The sequence below is a fragment of the Lissotriton vulgaris genome, chromosome 10 (genome assembly GCF_964263255.1).
Source record: "Lissotriton vulgaris chromosome 10, aLisVul1.2, whole genome shotgun sequence".
NCBI lineage: Eukaryota > Metazoa > Chordata > Amphibia > Caudata > Salamandridae > Lissotriton > Lissotriton vulgaris.
This window is the reverse complement of record NC_141698.1, coordinates 755099734-755127483: the sequence shown is the minus strand read 5'-3', so window position 1 is coordinate 755127483 and position 27750 is coordinate 755099734. Positions and strand designations below refer to the sequence as shown.

The following is a 27750-nucleotide window of genomic DNA, read 5'->3' as shown; positions in this document are numbered from 1 at the left end:
TACGAATACCGCAAGGGAACCCTTCTTGGCTTTCCCTGTGAAGTGTTCACTCCTCGGCACCCCCATGGTGCAGATCAGGCATCCCTCGCATTGTGGGGACCGTTGTGGAGACTAAGCAAGCTATTGCCCAGAGTTGCAGCGTGGGACCCATGATCAGAACAGGCACTGAGGCGAGAATATCCGGTCAGGGGAATTAATGAGCCCCAGACCCGCCAGGGCAGGAATCGAACCCTGGTCCCTGGCCAGAGCTGTGCTTCAAAGACAGAGGTTAAATGGTTAATTGACTTAATATCGAGAACACAAATATCGTGATAAATAAATATATTAAAAATATTGATAAAAAAAACTTTCGTTTTACAAAAATATCAACCACAAAAAAATCATTTCACACTAATATCATTGAAAAAGATGATAAAAATCAATTTTTTATTTAAATATATAGGTTAAACCTCGTAAATATTAAATATTTAAAATATAAAATAACTATAATTTAAAATACATAAATGTAAGTAACATTTTATGCTATATATAATATTTACTTACAAAAACATACACACATAAAATGGTATATGTTTGTACATTTATTTATATAGACATATATAAGATAACACTATTATTAAAAATAATGTAAAAAAATAAACAAATAATAATATTACATATATTTAAATTATAATAAAAAAGCACTAACATCTGTGATCTGTGTGCAGTGCAACAGTAGGGAAGTGTTGGACTCTGGAGTGGTAAAATAAATTATTCCCACTCCACTCTCTGCAGCAGTACAGAGAGAGTAGTTCACTTCAAGCCAATAACATATTTTTTTTTTTAGTTTCAATTTTTTATTGAAATGTATACATAATCAAAATACATTATAATAACTGTTAAATGTAGGCATATAGTAAAAGTTTCTGAATAAATAATCATACTACATATTTTATTTATTACAAAAACATATCAATTCAAAGACAAATATTTGGATTTATATTGAGGCCATAAAATATTGAATTAAGGGAAGAGAGGAAGAGAAAGGGAAAGAAAGAAGGGATCACAAAAGAATGCGATAAGGGAAAAATGTACAAATATGAAGCATAATGCAATATGAGTATTTTCCAAGGAAAAAAAGAAGACACTCATAACATAAAGTAATTATGCTGATTCGGAGAAAGATAAAAAGTAATATGCTTTGATAGAGACAAAATTAAATAAATGACATTACAATATACTACAGGTATATGCATATATTGTTACAGAGCCAAGGGAGATGAATAGGAAAAGGAATTAGGAGATAAGAATAGAGAAAGATAATGAAATGGATAATATAGAGAAATGTGCAAACAGTAAATGAAAACAATAGGTATATTGTGCAGAATGAAAGTGTAAACAGAGGAACACACATGTATACATATATATATATATATATATATATTAAAAGATATAGAATTACATGTAAATGCTCTGGTGAGTAGCAATTAAAAAAGACCAACACATAGTAGATAAATAGAATATGTATTAGGATTTACAACCACTAATAATGAATAATGAGTTAGAGTGAGAGGAAATAGAAATTAAATTACTGCGTCGATGGGTTAATAACCTTAGTATCGGTGACCATACTCGAAGAAAGATATCAGATTGATCCTGTATGTTGTATATAATACATTCGTAGGAAGCTGTTTGGATCATGGCCACCATCAATGTTTCTTGTGATGGTGGTTGGGGCGATTTCCATTGCCGTAATATACAAATTTTGGCTGAATCTAAGGCTGTGTGTAAGAGTCGGGCTCATGGCTTAGAAAGTGATTGTGACTGATGTGTATCTGCAGAAGAATTGTAGCATCCGAAAGTGGAACTTGTAGAGACATTGTGGAACGTAAGGTTTTAACTACATAATTCCAAAAGGGTTGGATCACTGGACATCGACAGATGATATGAGAAATGTTACAAGACGTTCTATCACATCTCCAGCAGTTAGAATGGGGAAGCAAGCCAGCTGTATGCAGTTTTGTTGGGACCAGTGCCAATCATGTAAAATCTTGAATAAGCAAAATTCCAATCATGCTTCACGTGCACCCTTATTGAGATTACTAAGAATATCAGACCATTCATCATCGGTATAAGAGACTGATAATAAAGTTTGCCATTTAGTACGTAAAGTTTGTGATAAGGGTTGAGAAAAGAGATTCGAAGTAAGAGTTTGATAGAAGCTAGATGTAGCTCCTTTCATCTTACCTCAAGTATGAAGATGTGTCACAATTGGTGAATCGGGCAAGATCCGTGGTGGAGGTTCTAGACTTCTCCGTAAGGATTGTCGTAACTGGTTATATTTTGAGAGTTGTACATCAGGCAAATGAAATTCTTCCTGCTTTTGGACAAATGATTTAATATCACAGTTTGAAAACAGTTGATCTAGGGTGGAAACCCGTGCTGTTTTCCAAATTGGCCAAAAAATAGATTTTCTATTAATACAAATTGCAGAATTATTCCATAATGGTGCTTTCCTAGAGAGACGAGGATGTGAGCCCAGTAAACAGTGTGCCCTTTGCCAAACAGCATGCATAGCCAACAAAATAGGATTAGTGGAGTCTCAGGGACGTGATTTTGAGCCGTATAAAACAGAAAGACCTGCTTTTGTTAATGTAAGGTAATGCTCAAGATGTACCCACTGTAGCGCATCCGATGAATGTGATAGTATATATGACATTTGAGAAAGCTGTAATGCCAAAGCATAATGCTCCACTGAGGGTAGACCTATTCCTCCATAGGAGCGATGAGCCTTTATTTTGAAGTAGAGAGACGGGGTTTGTCGGAGTTCCATATAAAAGATTTTATCTTAGAGTCAATTGAGGGTAACGTGGTTAAAGGGACCTGAATAGGGAGCTTGCCGAGGACATAAAGAAAACAAGAGAAAGTGACCATTTTCACGGCTTGAACCCTGCCCCACATTGAGAGACCCAACGCCTTCCATTTTTCAAAATCATGTTGCATTTGTGCAATGAGGGGGTTGAGGTTATCCCTAACCATACCCTCTAGACCTTTGTTCACTAGTATGCCCAAATATTTGAGATGAGAAGATTTCCATTGGAAGGGAAAACCTTGAATGGCCACTATTATGCTCCCGTTTGAGATGGGCAGCGCTTCGCTTTTCTTCCAATTAATTTTGTACCCGGAAAGGGAGGAGAAGTCATCTAATATTTTTAACACAGATGGTAAAGAGGTGGAGAGATTTGTGAGTGTAAGAAGAATATCATCTGCGTAGAGATAGATTTTGGATTCACCTGTCGGAAGAGAAATGCCCTTAATAGAAGTAGGTTGTCTTAAGGAGGCAGCTAACGGTTCCATGGCTAGAAGAAGGAGTAACGGGGAGAGGAAGCAACCCTGACAGGTACCTCGGTTGATAGAGAATTGATCTGAGATAAAGCCCCCACAATTTACCTGTGCCGAAGGATTTTTGTACAACAAGCATATTTTGTTTATGAATTGAACTCTCAGGCCTAATTTTTGTAACACCCTTAAAAGATAATCCCATTCAATCCGATCAAACGCCTTTTCCACGTCAAGCGACAAGGCCAAAGTGTCATCAGGAAGATTCTTGGCATACCATAGTGTGTGGGCAAGAGTGCGAAGATAGTTCCTAGAGGAACGACCCAGAACAAATCCTACTTGGCTACAGTGTATGAGAGATTGGATAACCTTATGCAAGCGAGAGGCCAGAATGCTAGCTAGAATTTTGATGTCACAATTCAATAAAGATATTGGACTATGGCTTCTACGTAATAAAGGATCTTTACCAGGTTTAGGTAAAACAGCAATAATAGCTTTATTAGATATAAGACCCAAGGAGGCCTCACGCTCTTCCTCTTGGAATGCGAGTAAAAGAGAGTCAAGCACAACCACTCCTGTCCAACAATAAAACTCTGCAGGAAAGCCATCTTCTCCTGGGGCCTTATGATATGGCAAGCCAGCAATTGCATGCAATATTTCTTCCCTGGTAATTTCACCTTCCAATAAGAGTCTACCTTCATCTGACAAACAGGGTAGGTGTACATTTGTAAGGAAAGAATCCAATTTGTCAGTGTCAAGTTCAGTTTCAGCAGTGAAAAGAGATTGATTATAGTGGGCAAATTTGTTAACAATATCTTGGGGTTCAGTTAGAGTAACACAGTTCATTGACTTAATGGCCGGTAAAGCCATAGCTGGTAAAGCCATAGCTGCTTGCTGCTGACGTAGCTGGGCTGCTAATAATCTTCCTGCTTTTTCCCCCTGCTCATAATGTCTCCCTTTAATTCTATTTTTTGCGTATTCTGTCTTAGAGGTAAAAAGGTTATTTAAAGCCATGCAAGCTTTTTCCAATGACTTACAATGTGGTAATATTGGATTAAGTTTATATAATCGAGTATAATACACAATATCTTGCTCCAATTCTTTTTACCTTTTAGCATTTTGTTTATTAAACTACGATGCATCTCTCATAAGCTGCACGCGGCTAGTGGCTTTTGCCACTGCCCAGAGAGTGCTGTTGGAGTCAACGAACCCTTGATTGACTGACATAAAGTCTTGAAAATGGGATTGTAATAACATTTTGTTTTTGGGTGTCCTAAAACGTTAAATGTTTAGATGCCAGGGTTTGCGACCTGACTTAGATAAACCAGTTGGAAAGGAAAGTAGAACTGGAGAATGGTCAGAGATTGCTGCCTCTAGTATGTGAGAGTCCTGTGTTATTTGAACTACATTTTGGGAGATTAAAAAGTAGTCAAACGAGAGAGCGTGTCATGCGTAGAGGAAGTGAAGGTATAGTCCTTATTCATCGGGGGAGAAAGTCACTAATGGTCTACCAAACCATTATCTGCCACCACATCGTCCATTAGAGTCTTATCTGCTGCATTTGCCTTATCTAGAGGGCCTGTTTTGTCTAGGACTGGATCACGCACTAGGTTCCAATCTCCACCGATAAGAAACTGGGAGGCACCTATTTCAGTTAAAAGGCGGTTTAGTTGAAGGAGAAATGATCCTTTTGCTCCCGTGGGAGCATAAATTGAGCCAACGCATATGTATGTTTCACCGATAAGAAGTTTGGCAAAAACATATCGTCCATCCGGATCTATCCAGGATTTCAAGACTGTCACTTGTAAGGATTTAAGGATAAGAATCGCAACTCAACATTTGCAGGTTGGTGTTGCATCCGGATCTGTTCACTTCTGTATGCTGCTGTGTATAACCTATCCCACCCAGTCTCTACGTTTTTTTTCAGACTCTTTAGCATCAAGGTGAGTTTCTTGAAGGAGAGCTATATCCACATGCTTGGACTGTAAATAAGAGAGTGTCTTTTTTCTTTTATTATAATGTGTCAATCCATTAACATTCCAGGTTATTACTCGTAGGTCGTGTGAAGTGGCCATGTCAGATAAGAATAGGGAAGAAAAAAGAAGAGGAAGAAAAAGACAGCAATACAAATTTAACCCCTTCCACGCTCATGACTAGCTGGGCTTGTCATGCAGTAGCCTCCTCGCACGCTGATGACGAGCCCAGCTCGTCATGAATAATGGGGTTCATGAATATCCAGCACAGGAGAAAAATCCCCATAGCGTTCAAGGTGTTAATAAGGAAGCCAAAACGTGATGTAGTAAATTAAGTGAGAAGAAGAAAGAAGAAATATAAAAGAAGAAAAGGAGATTAATGTACTATACAGTGTCAACAAAATGGATCTTTTAGCTGCGAGACCAATGACATATATTAACAATTAGGTAGCCAAAAATATAAAACTCTTCATATAAAAATTATATGTATAAATTGAAAAAAAATCAAAATTAATTTAATTAGAATTACACGCTATATTCCCACAAATATAACTGCCAACAATTAAAATGTAATTGAAACAAAAAATAACACAATTAACATATTAAATAATCAGTAAAACAATTAAATGAATAACTTTATGTATTTAATACATAATTTACATTATCAATCAATTAAATATTTCAGTAAAAATTAATAATTAATGTGTAACTATTACTTAGTTAACTTCCCACCCTATTCCTCTAAAACTAAACCCACATTTAAAATGTAATGTAAAAACTATATTAATTACACAGTTTATATAATTAAATCAAAAATAAACAATTAATAATCAATAATTAATTATTCATTTATCATACTTAATTAATTTTCCCCAGCGCCTCTACAAACCTCTCAACCCACCTCGACACTATAAATTACAATTAACAATTACATTTAGTTTAATAATGACTGAAAATTACAAACTATATTTAAAAACAATAACAATTATCCAAACAATTTATAACATTTACAATTAAAATATAAAATGAAAGACATAAGGATAAGTCAAAACCATATATCTTACAAATATATTTTTGGCCATCAAAAAAATTATCTTTTTGTAAACAATATTCCTGCAGCACAATATTTCTGTATCACAATATTAAAAACTCGATATTTATGTGATACTATTTTTAACTTGAAATTTTGTCAAAATAGCAGGATAAATGTCAGGTAACATCTCCTGACAAATGTCTGCCTATTTTCTTAAATTGTGGATTGTTATTTACAAATTCCTTTCACTTTGTAGTCAGTGAAAAAAAAGTAAAGTGAATTATGTGACCATCGTGCTCGGGTACAAGAAGTTTGAAAGTAAGGGCTATAGGAGCGACGTTTACCAGTGGGCTAACCCCTAGTCTCATCAATCCCACTATGTGGGGCTTACCTGAGACAACAATAGGGGTTCTTGGCCCTCAAAGACCCTAAGCAAGCCAAGGGGATTTCATCCCCCAACCAGTAGTGTGTTGGAAGACCCCATTGAAGAGTATTTGAAAGAGAGGGTGGGGTCTCCAACTTCTCTGCAGTCCCACTGTGAGAGACTTACATATGGCAACAGTAGGGGTCATCGGCTCTTGAAGACCCTCAACAGCCAAATGGACTTCATACCCCAACCAGTAGTTGGACTGGAGGCCACTTTGCAGAGTGGATGAGAAAGGGGGGTGGGCCTCTGACATCGTCTCTGCATTCCCTCTCTGGGGGACTTACTTGTGCCAAGATTAGTGGTTATTGGCCTCTAATGACCCTCAGCAGCTATGGGGACTTCATCCCCAACCAGTAGTGTGCCAGGAAGTCCCTTTGCAGAGTAGTTGAGAAAGGGGGTGGGGCCTTCAATGACGTCTCAGCAATTCCGGTGTGGGGGACACATAACTGTCACAACAATTGGAGTTTTTGGCCCCCAATGACCTACAGCAGCCAAGGGGACTTCATTATGAGTGGCAGAGGTTTTTGGCAACTCCCCGGAATTCTACAGAGTGAAAATTGAATGAGGTCCTTCCTGGCCTAATCAACACTTTCATTGGTTGCACAAAGGATGAATGTAGGAAAGTCATCCTTTTTATTACATATACTTCATCCCTAAAGTCTGCCTTGGTTGCCCCAAGGATAGGGTGCATTGTTATACAAAGTAGGGACAATATATAACATGTTTTATATGCCCTTATAAGGAAAAGCAACTAATGTCTTTTCTCCCTGTTTTACTTCTGCTAGCCCCATAGGCTAACACTAGAAGGCTTTATAAAACTTAACAAAATCTATCTTTTATTGGAGTTAGCTAACAGCACCATTCAAAGTATCAAAATAATGGCTGCATTGAATCCAACAACTTGCCAAAGTTGGATTTAATGCAACCATTACAGGAAAGTAGTTTATGAACCTACTAGACTGAGGTTTCCAAAAGCAGCCCTGTGGCAACCTCTTCTGATTGGCCAGGGGCTGAAACAATCAGCCATTTGATGTGAGGAGATTTGCTTCCTGGAGAAGCCTGCGAGAGGAAGGCGGCTGTGGAGATAAGTTGGACTTGAAAGGTAGGAGAACAGGTGTCCTAGGTCCCAGGCCAACCCTCATTTCCTTGATCCCTGACCAGGTTGGAGTCCCCCTAATTAGATTAGGAGAAGGGCTCTAATGGGAGTGTAGTCTAATGTTAGCCACACTTTTCGGTTGGGTTGCACAGACACAGACACACAAAGTTGGACTTCAGAGGTAGGAGAACAGATGTCCTAGGATCCATGCCAATCCCCACTTCCTTGATCCCCATCCAGATGGGAGTCCCCCTAATTAGATTTGGAGAGGGGCTCTAAAGGGAGTGCAGTCAAAGGTTAGCCACACCTTTGGCTTGGGTTAAATAGACACACACACCAAAGAAAGATTTTCTCAATTTTGATTTTTGGCGGAACAATGCATTCTGGACCAAACATATGCCACACTTTTCAGGAAGGGTTCATATGAGGGAGGTAGATTTACCCCTATTGGTTGGGATGAACCCCCCTCTTGCCAGCTCAGAGTGTAGGAGAAATATGGGAGAGCTACAGGAACTCCCCAGAACACTGCCTGAAATAAATGAAGGACAGCCCTGCTGGACCCTTCGCCTGCACCACAGGGTAGCACTCAAAAGAACTGAACCTGCTGCACTCTCAAGGCTCCACAAAGAAAGGACTATGTCTGACTCAAATGAAAAGGAATGGACTCCCTCAGCAAGAGGAACAACAGAACTGAACATTCCCAAGGAGAGGATCACCCCAATTGACCAGTTGCAATTGGATTTTTCAGAGACTGTGCAGGTGCATTATAGGAAACTGAGTCCCAACCCCGAAGAGACAATCCAGAGTCTCTGACCCCTGGGACTGAGCTGGTGGGCACTTACTTTCCACAAAGGTTTTGAGACGTTCTGCAAAGTTTTGCAGAAAAGCTCTAGGAGGGGACTGGCTCAATGTCGAGTGTCAAGCGGCTGTTGTGGACTCGCAAATAGGCCTGACCATGCTGCTTTGCCCACTGAAAGCTACTGAGCTCCTTGCCATTGACGTGAAGGACAAAGACTTCCAGAGGCTCACTGAGGCATTGCACTGCAGAAGGCTGTCATTGGTGAATCGTACTTTGGATCTGAGAAACCCGATGATAAGCTGATGAGCCCATCAACAAGAGAAAAGCTCCAATAAAAAGACCAAGAGCCGGATTAAAACTACAGAGGTCCATAAGACCACTGTAGTCATGGTGGTGGACTTTGGACTGCTAGACTGGCAGTCCACCTGCTGTATTATGACTTGGGCAGTTGGACCGCCACAGGGCTGTTGCAACCGTCGGGAATCAGTGATCCTGTGGCAGTTACGCAGCGGTCAGAGGCAGCAATATGCTGACGGTGCTGTTGCAGCACCGCCAAGCATATAACAACTTTCCCACCATAGAAAGGATGGTGGTAAGGCAAAAGGGGCCCTTGCATTCCCCCCTGTTGCCTCTGTGCCTGGGAATGCACGCAGGGGTGCACATGTTCCCCCCCCCCGTATTTTTGCATGCCCTGTTCCTGCACAGAAAGAGATGCAGACCATTGTGCATGTCTTTCCATGGAGGAAAGGGCTGTGGCAGTCTCACAGTGGTGCATGTCTAAGGCACACCTATTTGCCTTAGATACACACCGACGTGGACCGCTGCAGCTGGATCACCCGCACAGGATTAACTCTTAATCCAGCGGGTGGTCTGACTATGTGTTTGGCAGTCTTGCAGTGGGGCGCTGGCATGGTGGCTCAGTGGAAGACCGCCAAACTCGTAATCAGGCTCCAAGTCTGAGGGTAAACATTTGACCGGGACCTAGCACTCCCACTCCAGAGAGACAAGATAGCCGCAAGTGGTGCTTTAAGCTTTTTGGCTCTAGAATTCACAATTTTTGTTTTAATCTTTAAAGATTTATATTTTCGGTTCCCTACATTGGACTTGTGTCATTTTGATATCATTGTGAAGATAAAAATATTTTCTATTTTTATAAATTGGTGTTGGATTTGCATTGTGTTGTGTCTTTAACTTTTGGGGTGATATTAAATGTTGTACACATACCTGTCTCCTAAATTAAACCTGACTGCTTGTTTGCCATGCTACCAAGGGTTGAGCAAGGATTCATGTATTGAGACTTTACTGGACCTACTAGTGATTGTAGTATTATTACTAGCTGAAGGTGAATACCCCCACCTACAAATAAACAACTTTCCAGCAATAAATATTAACTGAAACCTTGTTTCGGCGCCTTTTCATTTGTGTGCACTATAGTTTTATCAGTAAAACTGTATGTCTGTGCAAATTTAGTAGCCATTTCAAATGCAAAATGTGCTGTCTGTACAAGCCTGTGCACTACCACATAATGCTTTAGTTACATTAAAATGTCACCAGTTTATGTCCATTAAAGCTAGATGCGTTGCAAATGTTTTCCATTCTGAAAATTGGGTAATGGGTCTATAATGTCTGGGAAGCACTGCCATAGGCTATAATGCACTTGCAAGACAGTGGAAGGGGTGCTTGCAGTGTTTGTGATAGAATAACCCAGAATTCATCTGTTAAACTCTAGTTAAGGCAAAGAGATTTTATAAATCCAAGGAAAATAGTTGTAAATGTACCCAATGGGCGTAATCAGTAATCAATTGAAGCTTTAGCTATTTACCAGCATTTCGTTTAGACAAACCTTATGCCTTTACCATTACCCTCTATTTTATATTTCAGAGTACTAAAGGTATTCCTGTCAAGGACTGCTCAGCGCATCCCTTACATGACAAGCTGCCGAGTGATGTGGATGCTGGCTGTTATTCTTCTCATCGTCCTCTGGTTTCTGACTGCCTGGACGTCTGCTGTCTGCCAGAACTTGGAAAGAAACATCTCACTAATTGTGCAAGGGCAGACATCAGACCACCTGCACTTTAACATGTGTCTCATAGACCGCTGGGATTACATGATGGCTGTTGGTATGTAGTTTCAAAAATGCCATGTACTTAATTGTGGTAATAATTGAATTATATTTCTTTGGTCGTTACCAATGATATGCATTATAAAATACTTGGTTAGTCAATTTGGTTTACATTTTCATCACTGTCAAGTGATGAATAAGTGTCACTTTACTATAACTACATTACCGCATTGTTTTGTTAAAAAAGTGAATTACTCAGATTACTCAGAAGCATATTATATGACATGTAGTAGCCCACTTCGTGGTACATTTACCAGAATGAGGCATTGTCTGGTTTCCTAGGGATTTTCAAGTGCTCTTTACCAATGGTGTCACAGACACTCAGAAACTATTGCAGTCGTGATGGACAGCCTAGGTATTACCTTTGCACCCTTGATCCTACAAAGCATAGGTAGATGAGCACTAAATCTTAATCCCCTCAGTGGTAGTGGGTTTGGAACTCAGATGCTGTATGACACAATTAATTTTACTCATAAAATTCAATGTCTGATAAGAGCTATAACTCAGCTTTGAATAAAGGCTTTAAATAATAGTTTTGTTTTCCCAATGAATGGTGAAAAAACAAAGTTGTGGTGTTTGGTGTTCTTGGAGGAATTGGTGTGGAATATTATAGTGAGTAGTGACGGTCTATTAATCGCACACTGATCCTGAGAGGACAATTTGCTGATCAGTTAAACAGGCGTACTTGGTGTGAACAAGACACATTTCTCCTGTTCACCAGCAACAACAAAATAAATAATGCAAGTCTGGTTCCATTAAAAGTAACTTGAATGGCTTTGCCTCCCAGCTAACACCACTACACAATACGTTAGTGTCATCCTCAACAGCAACCTCTACTTCAAAGAGCACATCACCAGGAAAATAAAGAGTACATATTGCCAATTCTCTGCCCTGAAGAAAGTCAAGCTTTTCTCCGTGAACCTGACTTCAGAACAATAGTCCAATCCCTGATCAACTCAAAAATGAATCATCTATAAGGTCAGGTGCACCGGATACATAGTCCACCAAAACATGACACCTTTGTATACTGACACAAGAAATTAACCACCTTCGGCAGACAGTGCCACACTACATTTCAGGATATTGCCAGACTGGAAACCAAAATCTGCTGAAGAAAGAAAAACAGAAGGCAGGCTTCCTCTGTTTACACTTTCTGATCCTGGAACATCATCCCCATCAAAATCATAACTACTTCATTTAGAAAGTAGCTGAAGGCATACCTCTTCAAGGAACACAGCATCTTCCCATAGTTGAAAACCACTCTCAAATATTCTGCCTCTTTGAAAAAGATACCAAATTCTATGCCTAGATTTTTTCCTTATACGGTGTCTTGTTGCTGACGAGCTAGGTTTTTTCTGTGCAAATAGCAATGCATACATACATGCATTGGTTGGAAAGCAGGATCCTGCTGGTTCCCCCTTAATCAGCAAATAATCAGGGATCAATACTCAATACTCAATACTCAATACTCAATAACATCACAATACAAATGGCCCAAACACATTCACCCAAATCCCTGATGCGCTGGGGATCAAGTTTTAATGACGTTAGGAATTGGTTTTCTTCACAGGTTCATGATTAACATTTCTAAATACTTAACTAAACCTGTATATCAACTCTCTTTCCTCTGGTGGTTGAGTAGTTGATGGTAATATCTAACTAACTATTTAGTCAGCTAAATAATCACAGACTCTCGGTAAGGTTGAAGGTTTGTCGATCCAATTGTCCAGACGAGCTATAAAAGTCTGGAAAATTGCGGCAAAAGAACTAGTCAAATAAAGCGATCTAACATGAGTATTCTTGAATTGAACAATTTGCACACTTGCTAATTGCACAGTCTACATTTAAAATGTAATTTCTATAATAATAATAATAATAATAAACAAATTTATAAAGCGCATGGCTACACTACTAGTGTATCCCTTCGCTGGGTGCAAAGAAGAAAATATTTTTGGACATGGCAGAGAAAGCAGACAACGGATAGACAGGAGGGCTTACAGAGGGAAAAAGCCAAGCTTTCAACTCCTTTCAAAAGATAGTCTCCGAAGCCTCCAACCGGAGCCCCAGGCGGAGTTTATTCCAATGCTTGGCTGCTAAAAAATGAAAGGAGCGACCACCCATCATTCCTCTCCTGATAGATGGAATGCTAACCTGCCCCGTCCCGATTGATCACAGTTGACGGGTCGGAAATAAGGGGTTAGTAAGTCTTGCAGGTAGGTGGGCAACTTTCTTTGTAGGAGACAATGGCTGACACATAGGGCCTTAAACAGAATTTGCTCCCTTACCGGAAGCCAGGGATGGGAAGCCAAGGCCTTGTTAGAAGGGGCTCTCTTGGGTAACATCAGAACTAGATGCGCTGCTGCATTCTGAATGCGTTGGAGTCTCTGTAGACATTTGGTATTAGCTCCCAGGTAAAGTGCGTTCCCATAATCCAAGTGTGATGTCACCAGAGCTGAACAATAGTTTTCCTTGCTGTAATTGGCAGCACTTCTAAAGTCTTGCAGAGCCCGCGCAAGACTCCAAAACATGTTCCTGCCACTAGACTATTGTGGTTCTCAAAAGAGAGCTTAGTGTCCAGTCACAGCCCTAGGTTCCTAACCTGCTCACAAGGGGATGGGGTTGGTCCCAGTGTCTGAGGCAACCATGCCGATGAGCAAACCGAGGGCGCTTTACCTATCACCTGCACTTCAGTTATGTTATCATTCAGTTTAAGGCAGTTGTTAGCCATCCAGGACGCCAGTTCTTGTAGGCACGTTGATGGCTGCCTTCTCATATGCTTGTGTTGGAGACACCACCAATTGTGTGTCGTCAGCATAGGTTACAACACTGACCCCAAATTTTTCAGTAATCTCTGCCAAAGGAGTGATGTAGAGATTAAACAGGGTAGGGCTAAAAGTAGAGCCCTGTGGGACCCCTTGTTTCAGCGTAATACTTTTAGACTGGTAAGGTCCCTCCGACACCTGGAAACTACGATCACGCAGAAAAGATTACATCCATTTCAAAGCTCGGCCTGGCAAACCTCCTTTCCTAAGGCGATGGAGTAGGGTATGATGGGCCACAGTGTCAAATTCGGCACTTAGATCTAATAAAATTAAGGCCACCGTCTGTCCCTCATCTACATATTTATGGATGATTTCCATGGAAAGGAGCAGAGCTGATAAGGTGGAGTAGGATGCCCGAAAGCCAGATTGCGATGGATGAAGTAAGCTGTGTTTACTAATATGGGCTGTCAGTTGGATATTAACTACCGTTTCTGCAATTTTAGCAAAGTAAGATAGCAATGAGATAGGGCGTACATTCTCCGGTTGGCTCGTGCTAACATTACATTTTTTTTTAACGGGAGAACAATCGCCTCTTTCTATTTTTTAGGGACTGTTCCTGAGATAAAAGTTAGCTGAAGGAGGTGTCTGATGTAGGGCTCAAGAATCTCAGTGCTCCCTCTTAGCACCTTGGGGTGGCAGGATCTCTAGGCAAGCCTGACTTAATGCTTAGGGCTACATTATTGAGAGTGTCACATGAGGGGATGGTAAATTCACTGAGTCGTTCTGCCTCTGCTATGTTAGACGTCCCATCATCATCCACGCGCCAGTTGCGTGCTGAATCCTGGAAGGTAGAATAAATCTTCCCCACCTTCTCCGCAAAGACGTCGGCCACCAAATTGCAAGAATCCACTGAGCCAATGTTAGGAGCTGTGGTTCTTGCTAGTGAAGATATCTCTTTAAAGACAGTAAAAAGTTCCTTTGCAGAGTTCTCCCCTGTCCCGATCCTCTCTTTATAATAGGCGGCCTGAGCCTTCCTAATAAGAGAGTGATCGTTTTTAAGACTAGCTCTATATTCACTCTTTCTAAGAGCTGAGAAGTTTCTTCTCCACGTTCTTTCAAGGCATTTACAGGCTAATTTGACTATTCTAAGTTCACCACTGAACCAGGGAGCGGTTTTTAATTGTCTACTCGACGATTTCGAGGACCATGGAGCATTACTGTCTAGTGCCTCCACAATACGATTGTCCAATGCGTCACAGGCAGAGTCGATATCTGTACCGCCCGGTAGCCCGCCCTGTAATAGGCCCATATTAAAGCTAGCTTGCGAAAACCTAGCCCACTTCCTATGCTTTTTCTTGGTGTCTGGTTTCTCCTGTAAGTGAGATAGAGGCATCCAGACCCTGAAGGAGACCAAAAAATGGTCATACCATGGGACTGAATGGTTTGCACATTTTTCAATTGCACTGATTATACTTTTTAAGATTGTCTCTCAGTCTAATTAGCTGATGTTTGTGGGAGGATAGGACCTCGTTGTGTTTTTATCTTTAGCTTTTATAAACGGGTTTCCAATGTATTACATATAACAGTGGTTTTCCCACTCTTTTATGATTTTTAACTAAATCAAATAAAAGTATTATTGACTTGACCTGACTCAGTAAGGTTAATAAAGTTTATCTCAAATATTTCTGAATAATAAATGCTCATTGCATACGGTTACAAATCCTAACAATGTCATACTCAACATAAATATACGAAATGCACATGAAGGAGTGGATAGATTAAGAGACATCAGTTTCAGCAAAATAATCTGAAACAATATACATATGACAGAGGGGATAGATGAAGAGACATAAGTTTCAGCATATTAATGTGAAACAATATATTTATGATGGAGGGGATAGATGAAGAGATATAAGTTCAGAGACAAACATACATTTGCAAATAATTATGCAAAGTACGAGTCAGACGGATATACTAACTAAAGATCAGTGATATACCACGCCCCTGGCCAAGGAGGTAGTGGGGGTCCCCTGAAATAGAGTCAGGAAACAAAGTCTTCAGAACCCAGGAACAGGACAGGGGCAGAAACAGCTAGGCCTCTCTGCTACCCGAAGGACAGTAACGCATCACCCCTCTCTTCTCTCTCCTAAAGCTGACCAAACCACATCTCCAAAGGCACCCCAGTTATACCCTAAAACCTACATGTCCGTCCTAAATCAGTTGAAACATTTAATGAAAGTTGACTTCTCATTGGTTGAACCGGGAGGGGGCCTGTCACACCATCATGATTTCATTCTAAATTACTATAATCCATTGTTCCACTTCCTTTCTCATCACCTAAACTTTGACTCAATTATACATTTAATACATGTATCTATTTCATTAATTTTCTCATAACTCTCTCAGCTACGTCCGCAGAAAAAGTCTTGGGTCCCATAGCCAGTCTCATCCTTTTGACAGGCAAAGAATGTCTTTCTCAGAAATGGACAGTAGGAGGGGCCATTTTTGAATGTAACTAAGGCATCATTGGGTAGCACATTGCCATTTACAGACAGCACATTTTCAATAGAAATGGCCTCAAACTTTGACCAGATCTACTATTTTACTGATAAAGCTATATAGCACTCAAATGATAATGTGTGGAAATCGGGTTTCTATGAATATTTTTCATTTGATTATCACCAAGTAAAGTGTCTTGATTTGTTTTGATCCTATTATTTTTCTGTTTCCCGAAAACTTAAGAATTGTAAAAACAATTCATTTACAGGAATTTACATGTTGGTGTGTTTCCTGCACTCCAGCAAGATAGTCACATAATTTATTTTAAAAACAAACACCAATCCCACGTGAAAAAGAATAGGCAGCAATTTGTAAGAAGACATAGCCTGACATTTGAACTCTGGCTTTGAAGCACCGGCAAATGTGAAAAGATAAACATAGTTTAAAGGCATCTTCCTTTATTGCTCGTACTTTCCCTGTCCGGCAAAAATCAGCAAGTGACTGGACCCACAGTTTGGAAAACACTGCAAATGAATACTGGGTGTAAGAGCAACCCTATGTGCCTTTCTGCAATCCCAGACCTGTCCAGATATATCTCACAATATTGACTACACAAATACTCTGTTACAAGCATATTGTTTTCAAAGATAACAGTGAGCAATATTGTGGTCACAGCTATATATTGGCAAAAACAGATTTACTAATTTTAAATTCAGATACAAATTCTTTCATTTATTCATATCCTCAGGGAACATATATGTGGAGTTAAGTATAGTAAAGATTTACTTACCTATATGTTCCTACTTGGTCAATATTCTTGTTCCACTACCTTTGACGCAAAATAAACTAAACATACTTGTTGTCCACCACTCGTCCTTGTGCAGTTGCATGTTCTTTGGTCATCCTCAAAATGAGTGTATATTAAAAATAAAAACGCTTTATTCCCTTGTGGATCTACCATAGACTGCTGGATATTTAAAGGCAGAATCCTCATTCAGGGTTCCATATAAATAGTGTTAATCAGACAGCTGTAAAATTACGTTCACAGACATAGCATCACTCCTATATGCTAAGAGAAGTACCCCCACACAATTTTAATATGGGGACAAACATATGAAACATCATGAATAGTGGAGCGCTGCATTAGTCTCCTGTTATGAGTATGTTTTTGCAGCAATCTCAGTAACATTTTACCATCTCATGAGCTGAATATATAATTGTAGGTGAGATACTGCTGGGGTTACACTTGAGAATGATTTCAATATTACGAAATGGTGGTGTGAGGCTTCTATTTTCTAAATATTCAGTTTAACCCACGGCTATGTAAAAGCTAACAGACATGAAAAACACAGATGTCTAAAAGCCCTCTGCCGCCTTAGTCTGCAAATATATTAGCACATTTAAGCCTGTAAAAGCCATTGGAATAAAGACATTTGCAACCTAAGTCAATTTGGCCCAAGAGAAACTCTAAGATAAAGTTAATAAAAATGCACTTACCTAAAAATCAGTCTAACAAAAGTATTGGTCAGAGTGACATGTATTGAAATATTAGTACTTGCTCTAGAAGATGACTGCACGTGTTTGTACTTTGCCTGCCAGTACGTCTTGACCAAATGTTCATTTGTGTTCCTGTGGTATATTTTGTCATCCAAAGGGCCACATGTGTCAAGAGTTTTTGCATTTGCAAATGGGCAGAATCTCAGAATCAGCCCGTCCTTGAACGCATAAAATACTCTTGACATGTATCAAACCCTATTTGAGATTTGGTAACCTGTAACTGAATCACAAAATGGGTTTCCGATTCGACATTTGGAAGGGGCGTGGTTGGGGCATCACTACTGAATCCTAACGGTATGCATGAATGTTTTGTGACTGTGAATGTGGTCGCAAAACATTCACATTTTACCACCTACTTCAAGTAGGTGATAACATATTTGCCAATGGCAAGGGGTCCTCAAGGGACCCTCCCCTTTTGGGAATAGCAGCAAAAACAAAATTCAGACCAGGCAATGGTCCCACAGACCACACTTCCTGCGCTTAAAAAAGGAAAAAGACAACTTTTCATTTTTCTTCTTTAAATGCAATCCATTTTCCTTTCAGGAAAAAAGGGTGGCATTTAAAAAAAAAAGTTTGCTTTGTTTAAAAGCAATCACGATCTTGGTGGTCTGCTGACCCCAGTAGGCCACCATCCCCATGATTTTAGCGATTCCTAGGGGGTCGCAAATTGCAACCTACCTCATTAATATTCATGAGTTAGATCATTTGCGACCCCCCAGGAATCACAGAAAGTGTACAACACAATTTTAGGCATGCCATTTTGAGATTTCCTAATTGCGAATCGCATTGATTCGCAATTAGGGAATCGCAAAATGGTTACTTAATACATCTGGCACAAAGTTGTTAGTATGGAATAGTGTGAGTCAAATCAAATCAAATCAAATTAAATCAAATGTTTCTTTATTCGGTTTTTTGTCATGTTAAAAAACCATAAAAGCATTTTCATAAAATCAATTACATTACACATTGTGCATTAATATCCAGTACAAATTCTAAAAAACTCCATTAAAAAAGAAACATTTAAAAAAAAGAGCAGACAAGTTGACTATTAAGTGCTCTTATCATATAGTATATAGGAGCCAAATCAAATCAAAATGTCTTTATTCGGTTTCCAAATTTCATAGAAAACCATAAAAGTTCATGTAAAAATGCTGACAAAACAATAGATATACAAATCGTCACAGTACACAATAAAACAGTATTAAAAGCAGTTTAAAATACTATAAAAATTTCAATAAATCGATTTGTAAAATGGGAAGAAATACACTAGGTGGAAAGGGCCATAGATAGCTTTAACCGAGATGTGCTCTATGTCTAACACAAAACTTGAGGAAACATGCAATATTTTTTGAGTATGGCTCATCTTTCAGAATTTGGAGAGCAAGAAAGGCAAAGCGGCATCTGCGTAGGCCAAGAATTTTTAAAATTGGCATTATCCAAATTTTCCTGGGCTCAGTATAAAATTTACAAAATAAAACAGTATGTATCAACGTATAAGGGGAAGCATCATCACAGGGACATACCGAGAGGATCTTAGACCAGTCATTAACATGTGGAAAAGTCACCAATCGATGGAAGATATTGAGCCTAAAACGTGTCAGTAAGAATTTCTCGTAGATGCTCAGCTTGTATGTTAAATAAGGTAATCTGAATAGTTAAAATGTGTTGCACTGAGCTTTTTCTGACCTCTGTGTTTAATCTTAGCTCTTCCAGATGTGATATACAGGTCTTTATAAGAGAACTTCTTGACATTTCCGATAAAGTTAAAGGAAACACATAATATTTCTCCAAGCCCTGGTCATAAACATTTTTTTTTACATAGTCAAGCCAGTTAATCTTGTACCTGTTTTCGAGCAAGAGGCAGTCACGGAGAAGGTTTCGGGATAATTCACTTTTTGGGGACGTCTAGACAGGGTGCCATAAAAGAATTGGTTGGAGTTTAATGATGTCTGAAATATATGCCATACCCAATTCTAAATGGTAACAAAAAGTCGAAGAACTTTGTGGGAGAGCAAGTAAATATCTCAGAAAACTGTTTTCGATTTTCTGGAGAGCATTCACATTCACATGTCCCCAAACTCCTGCCCCATAACATGCTACACTTATGCATTTACCTTTAAATATCTTATTCATTTCAGGTGCTGACCTTTTGCCTAATCTTTGTGCAAATGCTCTCAGGGCAGTTGTAGCCCTCAAAAACAATAGTTTCCTTGCCTCAATCGCCTATTTCCACGAAGACTTCTTATCTAATAAAATCCCCAAATACGGGTATGTGTTTGTTCTTTCCAACTTTGTGTTCTCAATACAAATATCCCTTGTTTTCTTGAGTCCTGTACCTAAATACATTACAAACGTTTTCTTAAGTGGGAGTCAATATCAGCCTTTGAATGAGCATTTGATGTTAGAAAATGGGTGTCCCTAGCTTTCGTCAGTGGGCTACAGCCAAAGTACTACTTAACAATGCACACCTATGCACTCTTTGCAAGTCTGTGGTGCTGTACATTGGTTGATTGATACAAATGCATCGAGCTAGATATTTTTATAGATTTTTTTTAACTTAATGTTCTAAAACCCCCGAAAAGCATAATAAATATTTTGTTTGCTATGTGCACCATATTCTTCTATAGGTGCCACATCAAAATATTTTAACTGTATAACAGGGCGCTATATGTAACTCTCTGACACGAACATTCTGCATTTCATCCTAATGTAGATTTAGTAATAAGATAGCTCTGATTAGCAATTCAGGTGGTTACTTGGAGGTATAGAGGGGTTGGTTGCCAGTTGCCAGGGGCACAGGTCATAACCTCTACCACCCTGGTGAATTACTGCCTGCCATATTTAGAGAACTCCAGCTGGCTGGTGGAGGTCTCTGTGCCTTCAGAGTGGCCACCACTATGGAAACTCCTCTGAAGGTAAATTTGTTGAGCAACCACCATGTTTTACACACCTGCTCAGCAAAAATGTGCATTTTTCGAAAAACTGTTAGTCTCTATTTAAAGAACAAAAAACTAATGACCTTGTTAAAAGTTAGGCCGCAAACGTCAACATTATCGGCGCCATCTTGCCCCTTTTCGAGCCCATTCGTGCGCGTAAGCGGCAGCCATTTTGAGTACCATGGCCTCTCTGCCCCTCGCTGATAGCCAGCGCGCCTCTCTCTCTCTCCCTCCTAACCTCGCAAGCATCCCCCACACGCTGACAACCCCCGCTCTCACATGCCTTGGGTCACATGGCTGAGATACCCGCCACCCCCTCTCAACACAATCCCCAAAGGAGGGAAACCGGAAACAGTTCTTGAAGTTTTTGGAAGAGGGAGGGAGTAACCCTCCCGGCCGTATTTATTAAAACAAAATTAAAACATTAAATCAACATTTTATATTATGTACAATTTCATTACCACATTACGATGTTTGGCTAACCTTAACAGATTCTCTAATACAGAGGTTCTCCTAGCCGAACTAACATCCTACACACATTTACTTGAAATTATGAAATTGTACATCCTAACGTTTAAGGGCCAACGGCAAGGTCGTAACCGGTGTCAAGATCCCTAACCAGAAATACCCCCCCCCACTTGTGAGGGGCGACAGCACTGAGGCGTACCTCGAGTGCAACTACCAATTTCCCTTTGACTTGACGGGGGCACCAATAAAACTCGACGCCACTTAAAGGTCGTTCGAGGACTCGTGTGAGGTATCTAGAAGGTAGCGTAGACCCCCCCCCAAACCCCGCACAACTTACCACATCTGCCGTCGCAGACGTCACTGGCCCCGGGAAATTCCCCAGGAGGGGGCTGTAACCCCTCCTACACAGGAAGGGGCCTTGACCGCCTTTCCTTTTCTTTCGGCGACCCATCCTTAGAAGGGACCGCCTCCCCGTTGAGGGGCCAATGGCCACCTCTCCCGAGCGCTCCCATCCGTGTTGGGTGACGCCCACTCATAGGGATCTTCCAATTAGTGCTCACCGATCATGACCTTACCGCCCGACCAAAATAAATACGACAATGCTAACTAAATGACTAAACTAAAATTACAGTAGCAACTATACTTTCATTAAAAGCATGCTTACCAATGAACACTAAAGCAGAATTTCTTTATTTGCAAAAACGTAACACAAATCGACATTCTTTATTACATACTCAAATTCATCACGATAATACCACAACCTGTAAACGAAAATCAGAGTTATCCATCAACTTTATTCAAAACCACTTGCTGTCATCAGGGGCTGGTGGGTGGGTCAAAATTGGCTCTTCGTTCCGTCTCGAGCTCACGTGCAGCGAGGAGGTGCAGCTTCAGAGCACAGGAACAAGAGGATGCCTTCTGGTCTTGCGTCCCCTTTTATCCGTCTTCAGGGCGGGCGTAAACCCGCCCCTGCCTGCCCCGAGGGCGTGGCCTGCCGCGTCAGTGTCTAGGCCAGCCCACTCTAGGGCGGGAAAAAGCGCGCCCCGGCTACGCCGCTTCGGGCATACCAGCCGAGACACGCCTCCCGCCCAAGATGGCTTCCCGGGGGGATCGTGGTACTCTGCCATACGTGCGGGGGGACCGAGTGGTCGCCCCTTTCCATAAACCCCTCTTCAGCGCAGCTCTGCCTCGGAACCCCATCCTGTTCCCAGCGCGACACCTCCCTTCATTCCTTTCATGGTCCTGGGTCCTTTGATACAACCCCCTTTTCCTGTGTGCCCGTTTGTCTTCCTCGTTCCCAGGCCGCCACCTGGCCCTGCGGATACTGTTTATTGCCCCCCTGTACAGTAGGAAGCTTCCTCCATCAAAGGACCCTCGAGTTGATCAAAGCCCCCACCCTATGAGATCCGATCAACCCCACACATTCCGTGAATCGGTGGATTATCCAGCTGCGCGATAATCATCACCTGTTGTGACCGGGGTGGGGACTTCAACTGTAAATGTGTGTGGGAACGGGCCTGAAGGGGGGATTCCGAGGATGTCTTTCCGTACATCAAAGGGTTGACAGAGATGTGTTTCATACAATAAAGCAATAAACTTGTGTATAAGAGGCCAGGCCTCAGAGATGCGGTTAGAGCACCTCGAGAAGATACCCTGTTGTCTGATTTGATGTGTTCTGCTCCGTCGGAATAAAACTTCTGTTTCCTGCCTTCCAGTCTCCAGCGCCTGCCTCTTTGTTAGGTAACTTGAGTGGGTATAGAGGCGGTTAACGCCGGGCAACTCTGAAAAAGGTCATCGGCCCTACCTTTTTCCACAATTGGCGTCCCAAACGTGGGGCCCACCAGCGACTCGTGGATCCAGTGGGAGAGGTCCTGACGACAGAGTGAACGACTGCAACGATCGGGAGTGCACCTGTCCGATAGACCCTCGTCTGACAGCCGATCATCCGAACTTCACTGGTTCCGAACAGACCTCTCTCGAGTGATCTACGGTCCTGACTGGGAACCATCAGGAGTGCCGCGAGGATCACGAAGAATAGAGGACGATCGGGCGCTGGATTCGGAAGACAAGAAACTGTCCATGCGGTCCGGGTAAGGTCGTGTAAACACGACGAATTGCGAAATGATTGTTTGATTGTTTGGAAAATACTAGTATTACTCTTTGTTGATTTGTTTGGAGATTCGCTGTCTGCAAACGGAGAAACAACAGGCTCTCTCTTTGCAAGCAGTGAAGGATAGGTAACGCAGACTTTTGTCCCCATTGTAATCCGTCGTGCCTATCTTTCTCCCCCACTGATTGATTGTTTGCCCGAACTACTGTTCGTGGATTGTTCTCTGGAGATTCTCTGTCTGAAAACAGGGAAGAACAGGTTCTCTCTTTGCAGGGAGTGAAAGGGTAGGTAACGCAGACTTTTGTCCCCGTTGTAACCCGTTGTGCCTACTTATTCTCCCCATTGATTGTTTGATTGACCGAACATTGACTGTTCGATATTGGTTCTTTTTGAGGTATTCACCGCCTGCAAACAACGTAGAATAGAAATATTCTGTCTAGTCTTTGCACGCAGTGATAAGATAGGTAGTGCTGACTTTTGTCCCCGTTATAATCCGTCATGCCTGTCTTCTCCCCACTGATTGGTAGCCTGTTTAGCCCGGACCGCTTATTAGAGAGGAACCATCCGGCTCCACTGGAAGGCACCCCTAATAAGGACATGTTCATGAAGCATGGACTGATCGCTATAGCTTATAGCAAGCTGTGGCATAAATATACGAAAAAGGATCGAGAAAGTCAGTGGCGACTGATAGGATCCTTCGATGAGGATAAAATAAGCGCGCTAGAAACAGCCCTTGGTAAACACAAGACAACGCCCACTATGCTTGATAGTCTCGGCATGTGGCGCAAAGAAACCGAACAACGTAAAAAGAGAACTGAGAGTAGGTTGGGAAAAGAGCTGCGAAAAGCAGCCCACCTAGCTGCTCAGAAACTAGAAGAAGAGATTAAGGAAAGAGAGGAAGCCAAACAGAAACTAGAAATGGAAACATCAAGCCAGTGTCCGGTTAGAACGCCCTCCACGCTCTACCCTGAATTACCCTTGAAACAGCGAGCCAACGATGATCTGCTGTTAGGTCCTCCGATCATCTACATGCCCCCTCCATATGCCCCTTCCCAACCCTTAGCACGGCACCCAACACCCCCAAGCACAGGCGAGAGTTACACCAGAGCTTCGGCCCCCGTGGCCTCTGTGCTGGCCGAACCCCTTGTATTAGGCACAACACAAGCAGCAGTGTTAAATGACCCAGAAACCCGGAAGGCTGATTCTGCAAAAACGAACAGATTAAGCAAGGATGAGCGAGCAGGGATTGACAAGGTAGTGAGGACATTGGTAGAAAGAAAGGAAAGTGAAGAGCACGTCAAGGACATGTTCAACACGTATACAGGGAGCCACAGACGACATTTTACCGTACGACTGTGTTACCATATCTTGAATGCGTACGAGGACCGATATCGAGAAAAGGGTCCCGAGAGCCTTACGACTCTATACAGAAAGGTCGATATCGGGGATGAGAGTGAGTGTGATGTGACGGACCTCCTTACGCGTACGCTTGAGGTTTTCCGCCACCTCACTGAACAAGAATCGGAAGCTAAACCCCCGACACCCATAACAACCGAGCCCCAAACTGAGCGAGCTAGCACCATGATGCCAATTAGAGAGGCTGCACCCTACTGGGTTCCTCCACGAGGTCTAGGAACTCACGATGACGTTAACCACAAAGATGCAAAAGGGAGGGTAGTGTATAATTGGGTCTACCAGCCATGGGATCGGCAGGATATCCTGATGTTCCAAAAATCTCTGCCTGATTTACGTAAAAACCCCACTGCCTTCTATACTGAATTAGGTACAGCCCTAGGTTCAACTATCATGACCCTGGCTGATATCGATTTGTTTTTCGGGCTATGTCTCCCAGCTGATGTGTGGAAGCTAATCCGGAAAGTCGACCACCTTGAGCTGTTCGGACATACCTGGTCACAACTCGAAGACATAGATAAGCAACGAGAGCCTGGACAGAAACCCTTGAAATCCATTTTAGACCTCCCAGATAAGATCTTACAGAAATTGAAAACCCTGATTCCAGAAAAGAAAGTGGACTGGTCGATAGTAACGGCTTGTCGTCAGAAACCCCAGGAGGATGTATCGGAATACTTCTCCCGGTTTGAAACGGTGTTCTCCGATTACAGCGGCCAGGACATGACCACTGCAACCGGACACCATCTGTTTGTCCAAAATTACGTTAAAGGTTTGTCACCGGAGGTCTCCCAGAAACTGCAGGCCAGCGAGAGTAGTTGGGCTGCCTCCAAACCTGCGGCTATCCTCCAGATGGCCCAATATTACGAACACCAGAAAAACGAAAACGATAGAGCGACAGAGAAAACGAAGAAAGACTTAAAAGAGAGGGTGATGATTGCGCAATTGCAAGGGGTGACTATAGGGCGAGAGCAATACAAAGGAAACTATCAGACGAATGTCCCTAAGAACGCACCTCCTAAAGACCGCACCTCGACACCCCACATTGGACGTACAGACATTAGAGAGGACCAGTGTGCTTTCTGTAAAGGATATGGCCATTGGAAATCCCAGTGCCCGGTTCTTTCAGAGATGAACAGAAATAGGGACCCCAAGGACGTAGCGGGTGGACCAAGAAATAGAGGACAGCAGCGGGGGCTCACAAATGACATGACTAACGATAGATCAAACAGACCGAATACATTTGACCGACCCAGACAGAATCAGTACCAACAGTCTGACTGCGACAATGCCCACGACTTTGCATAGGACTGCCAAGGGCAAGGGAGGGATCCAGTCGAGCTCTATGTTGACCAGCAAGGTCCTTATGTCACTGCTAAGGTCCTGGGTACAAAGTCTCCATTCCTGGTAGACACTGGCGCAACACGTAGTGCGTTATCTAAACGACTGATTCCAAGGGCACCCTTGTCTGGCTCACTTGTGACATCGATAGGTTTCGATGGAACGCCCTCCACTAACCCTTTGTCCGCTCCCATCCCCTTCGACTTAGAGAACAATACCACTGACACGACGTTTTTGCTTTCCTCCAATACTCCTGACGCCATTATGGGACTTGACTTACTGAAACACTTCCAAGCGACCATTAGATGTTCCCAAGACGGAGTTCGAGTTTTCCTGTACGACAACCCCATTCTGCTTAGACATTGCCCTTCCCAACGCATGTTTTCTATCAATGACTCTGACACATCCCTGCTTGACACTCTGCCTCCGTATCTGTGGGTCAAGACGGATTCGGACGTAGGGCGCATGATGATTGACCCAGTGCACATTACTGTCCGACCAGACGCAACACTCCCAAAACTTCCACAATATCGGATATCGCCCGAGGGCGAGAAGGCATTGGTAAAGATTATTCAGTCACTGATAGACGCAGGAGTGGTAGAGGAAGTGGTTAGCAACGTTTGCAACAGCCCTATCTTGCCCATCATCAAGAAACAGGGAGAGGGGGATGAGAAAGCATACCGCTTCATCATCGACCTTCGAGAGATCAACAAAGTGGTTGTACCCCAGTACCCCGTGGTCTCAGACATCACCACTATCCTGACCTTGAATCCTTCTACTGCCACCACCTTCACTGTCATTGACCTCAAAAATGCATTTTTCTCTATCCCCATCCACCCAGACAGCCGATATCTCTTCGGCTTCACCCTGAAAGCCCGCTCATATTGGTTCTGCCGAGCACCCCAAGGCTACACTGAGAGCCCCAGTATCTACAGTCAGGCCCTCAAGAGACAACTGGATCAGGTCCAGTTACCCGATGGAGTGGTGTTAGTACAATACGTCGATGACATCCTTTTGGCGGCCGACACCACTCCACTAGCCGTCACAGCCACCATTCAACTCCTGCACTTCCTTGCGGAAAATGGCCACAAGGTCTCCAAAAAGAAGCTGCAATTCTGTCCAACCCCAGGTCACTTACTTAGGTCACCTCCTGTCCAAAGACGGAAGGAAACTTACTCCCGACCGGATCCAAACCATTCTCGAAACCCCCGTCCCCAAGACTCAGAAACAGGTTCGCTCCCTACTAGGCCTCACCTCCTTCTGCCGACAGTGGTTACCAAACTTTAGCCTCATTGTGAAACCTCTGCTTTCTCTGCTAGCTAAAGATGTCCCCTTCCCACTCCCTTGGACCCCTGAGTGCCAAACCTCCTTCACGGAACTACGAGATGCCCTTTGTTCGGCCCCTGTCCTAGGTACCCCCGATTACACAAAGCCCTTCTCCCTCTACACTCACGAAAGGGAGGGGTGCGCTTTATCTGTCCTAACCCAGTCCATTGGCCCAAAGCAACGACCGTGCGCTTACTTCTCTGCCACTCTTGACCCTGTAGCCAGAGCCTTACCTGCCTGCCTTCGAGCTGTAGCTGCCGCTGCTATCTCTATCCGACAGAGTGAGGGGATCGTGCTCTCGAATTCCCTCACGGTACTAGTACCCCATGCAGTTGACACCCTCCTGAACCAAACCAAGACACAACACCTGACGAGTGCACCACTGACTGGATACGAGCTGACTTTGCTTGCACCCCATATCACCCTGAAAAGATGCACCACACTGAACCCGGCAACTTTGCTACCCCTACCAGAGAACGATCCCAATGTGCCCCCTGTACACGACTGTGTGACTCTTACAGACGAACAGACTAGAAGTAGGGTTGACCTCAGAGACACGGCTTTTCCTGACCC

At 42.3% G+C, this 27750-nt stretch overlaps 1 protein-coding gene across 1 annotated transcript in view; it reads left to right on the top strand.

Moving 5' to 3' along the window:
* Window positions 1-27750, top strand: part of GPR158 (G protein-coupled receptor 158) — a 1459961-nt gene that overhangs the window by 1242972 nt on the left and 189239 nt on the right. The window contains exon 7 of the mRNA XM_086939967.1: window positions 10528-10766. Coding sequence (XP_086796093.1) covers window positions 10528-10766 — 239 coding nt within the window. The remainder of the gene's footprint in view (window positions 1-10527; window positions 10767-27750) is intronic.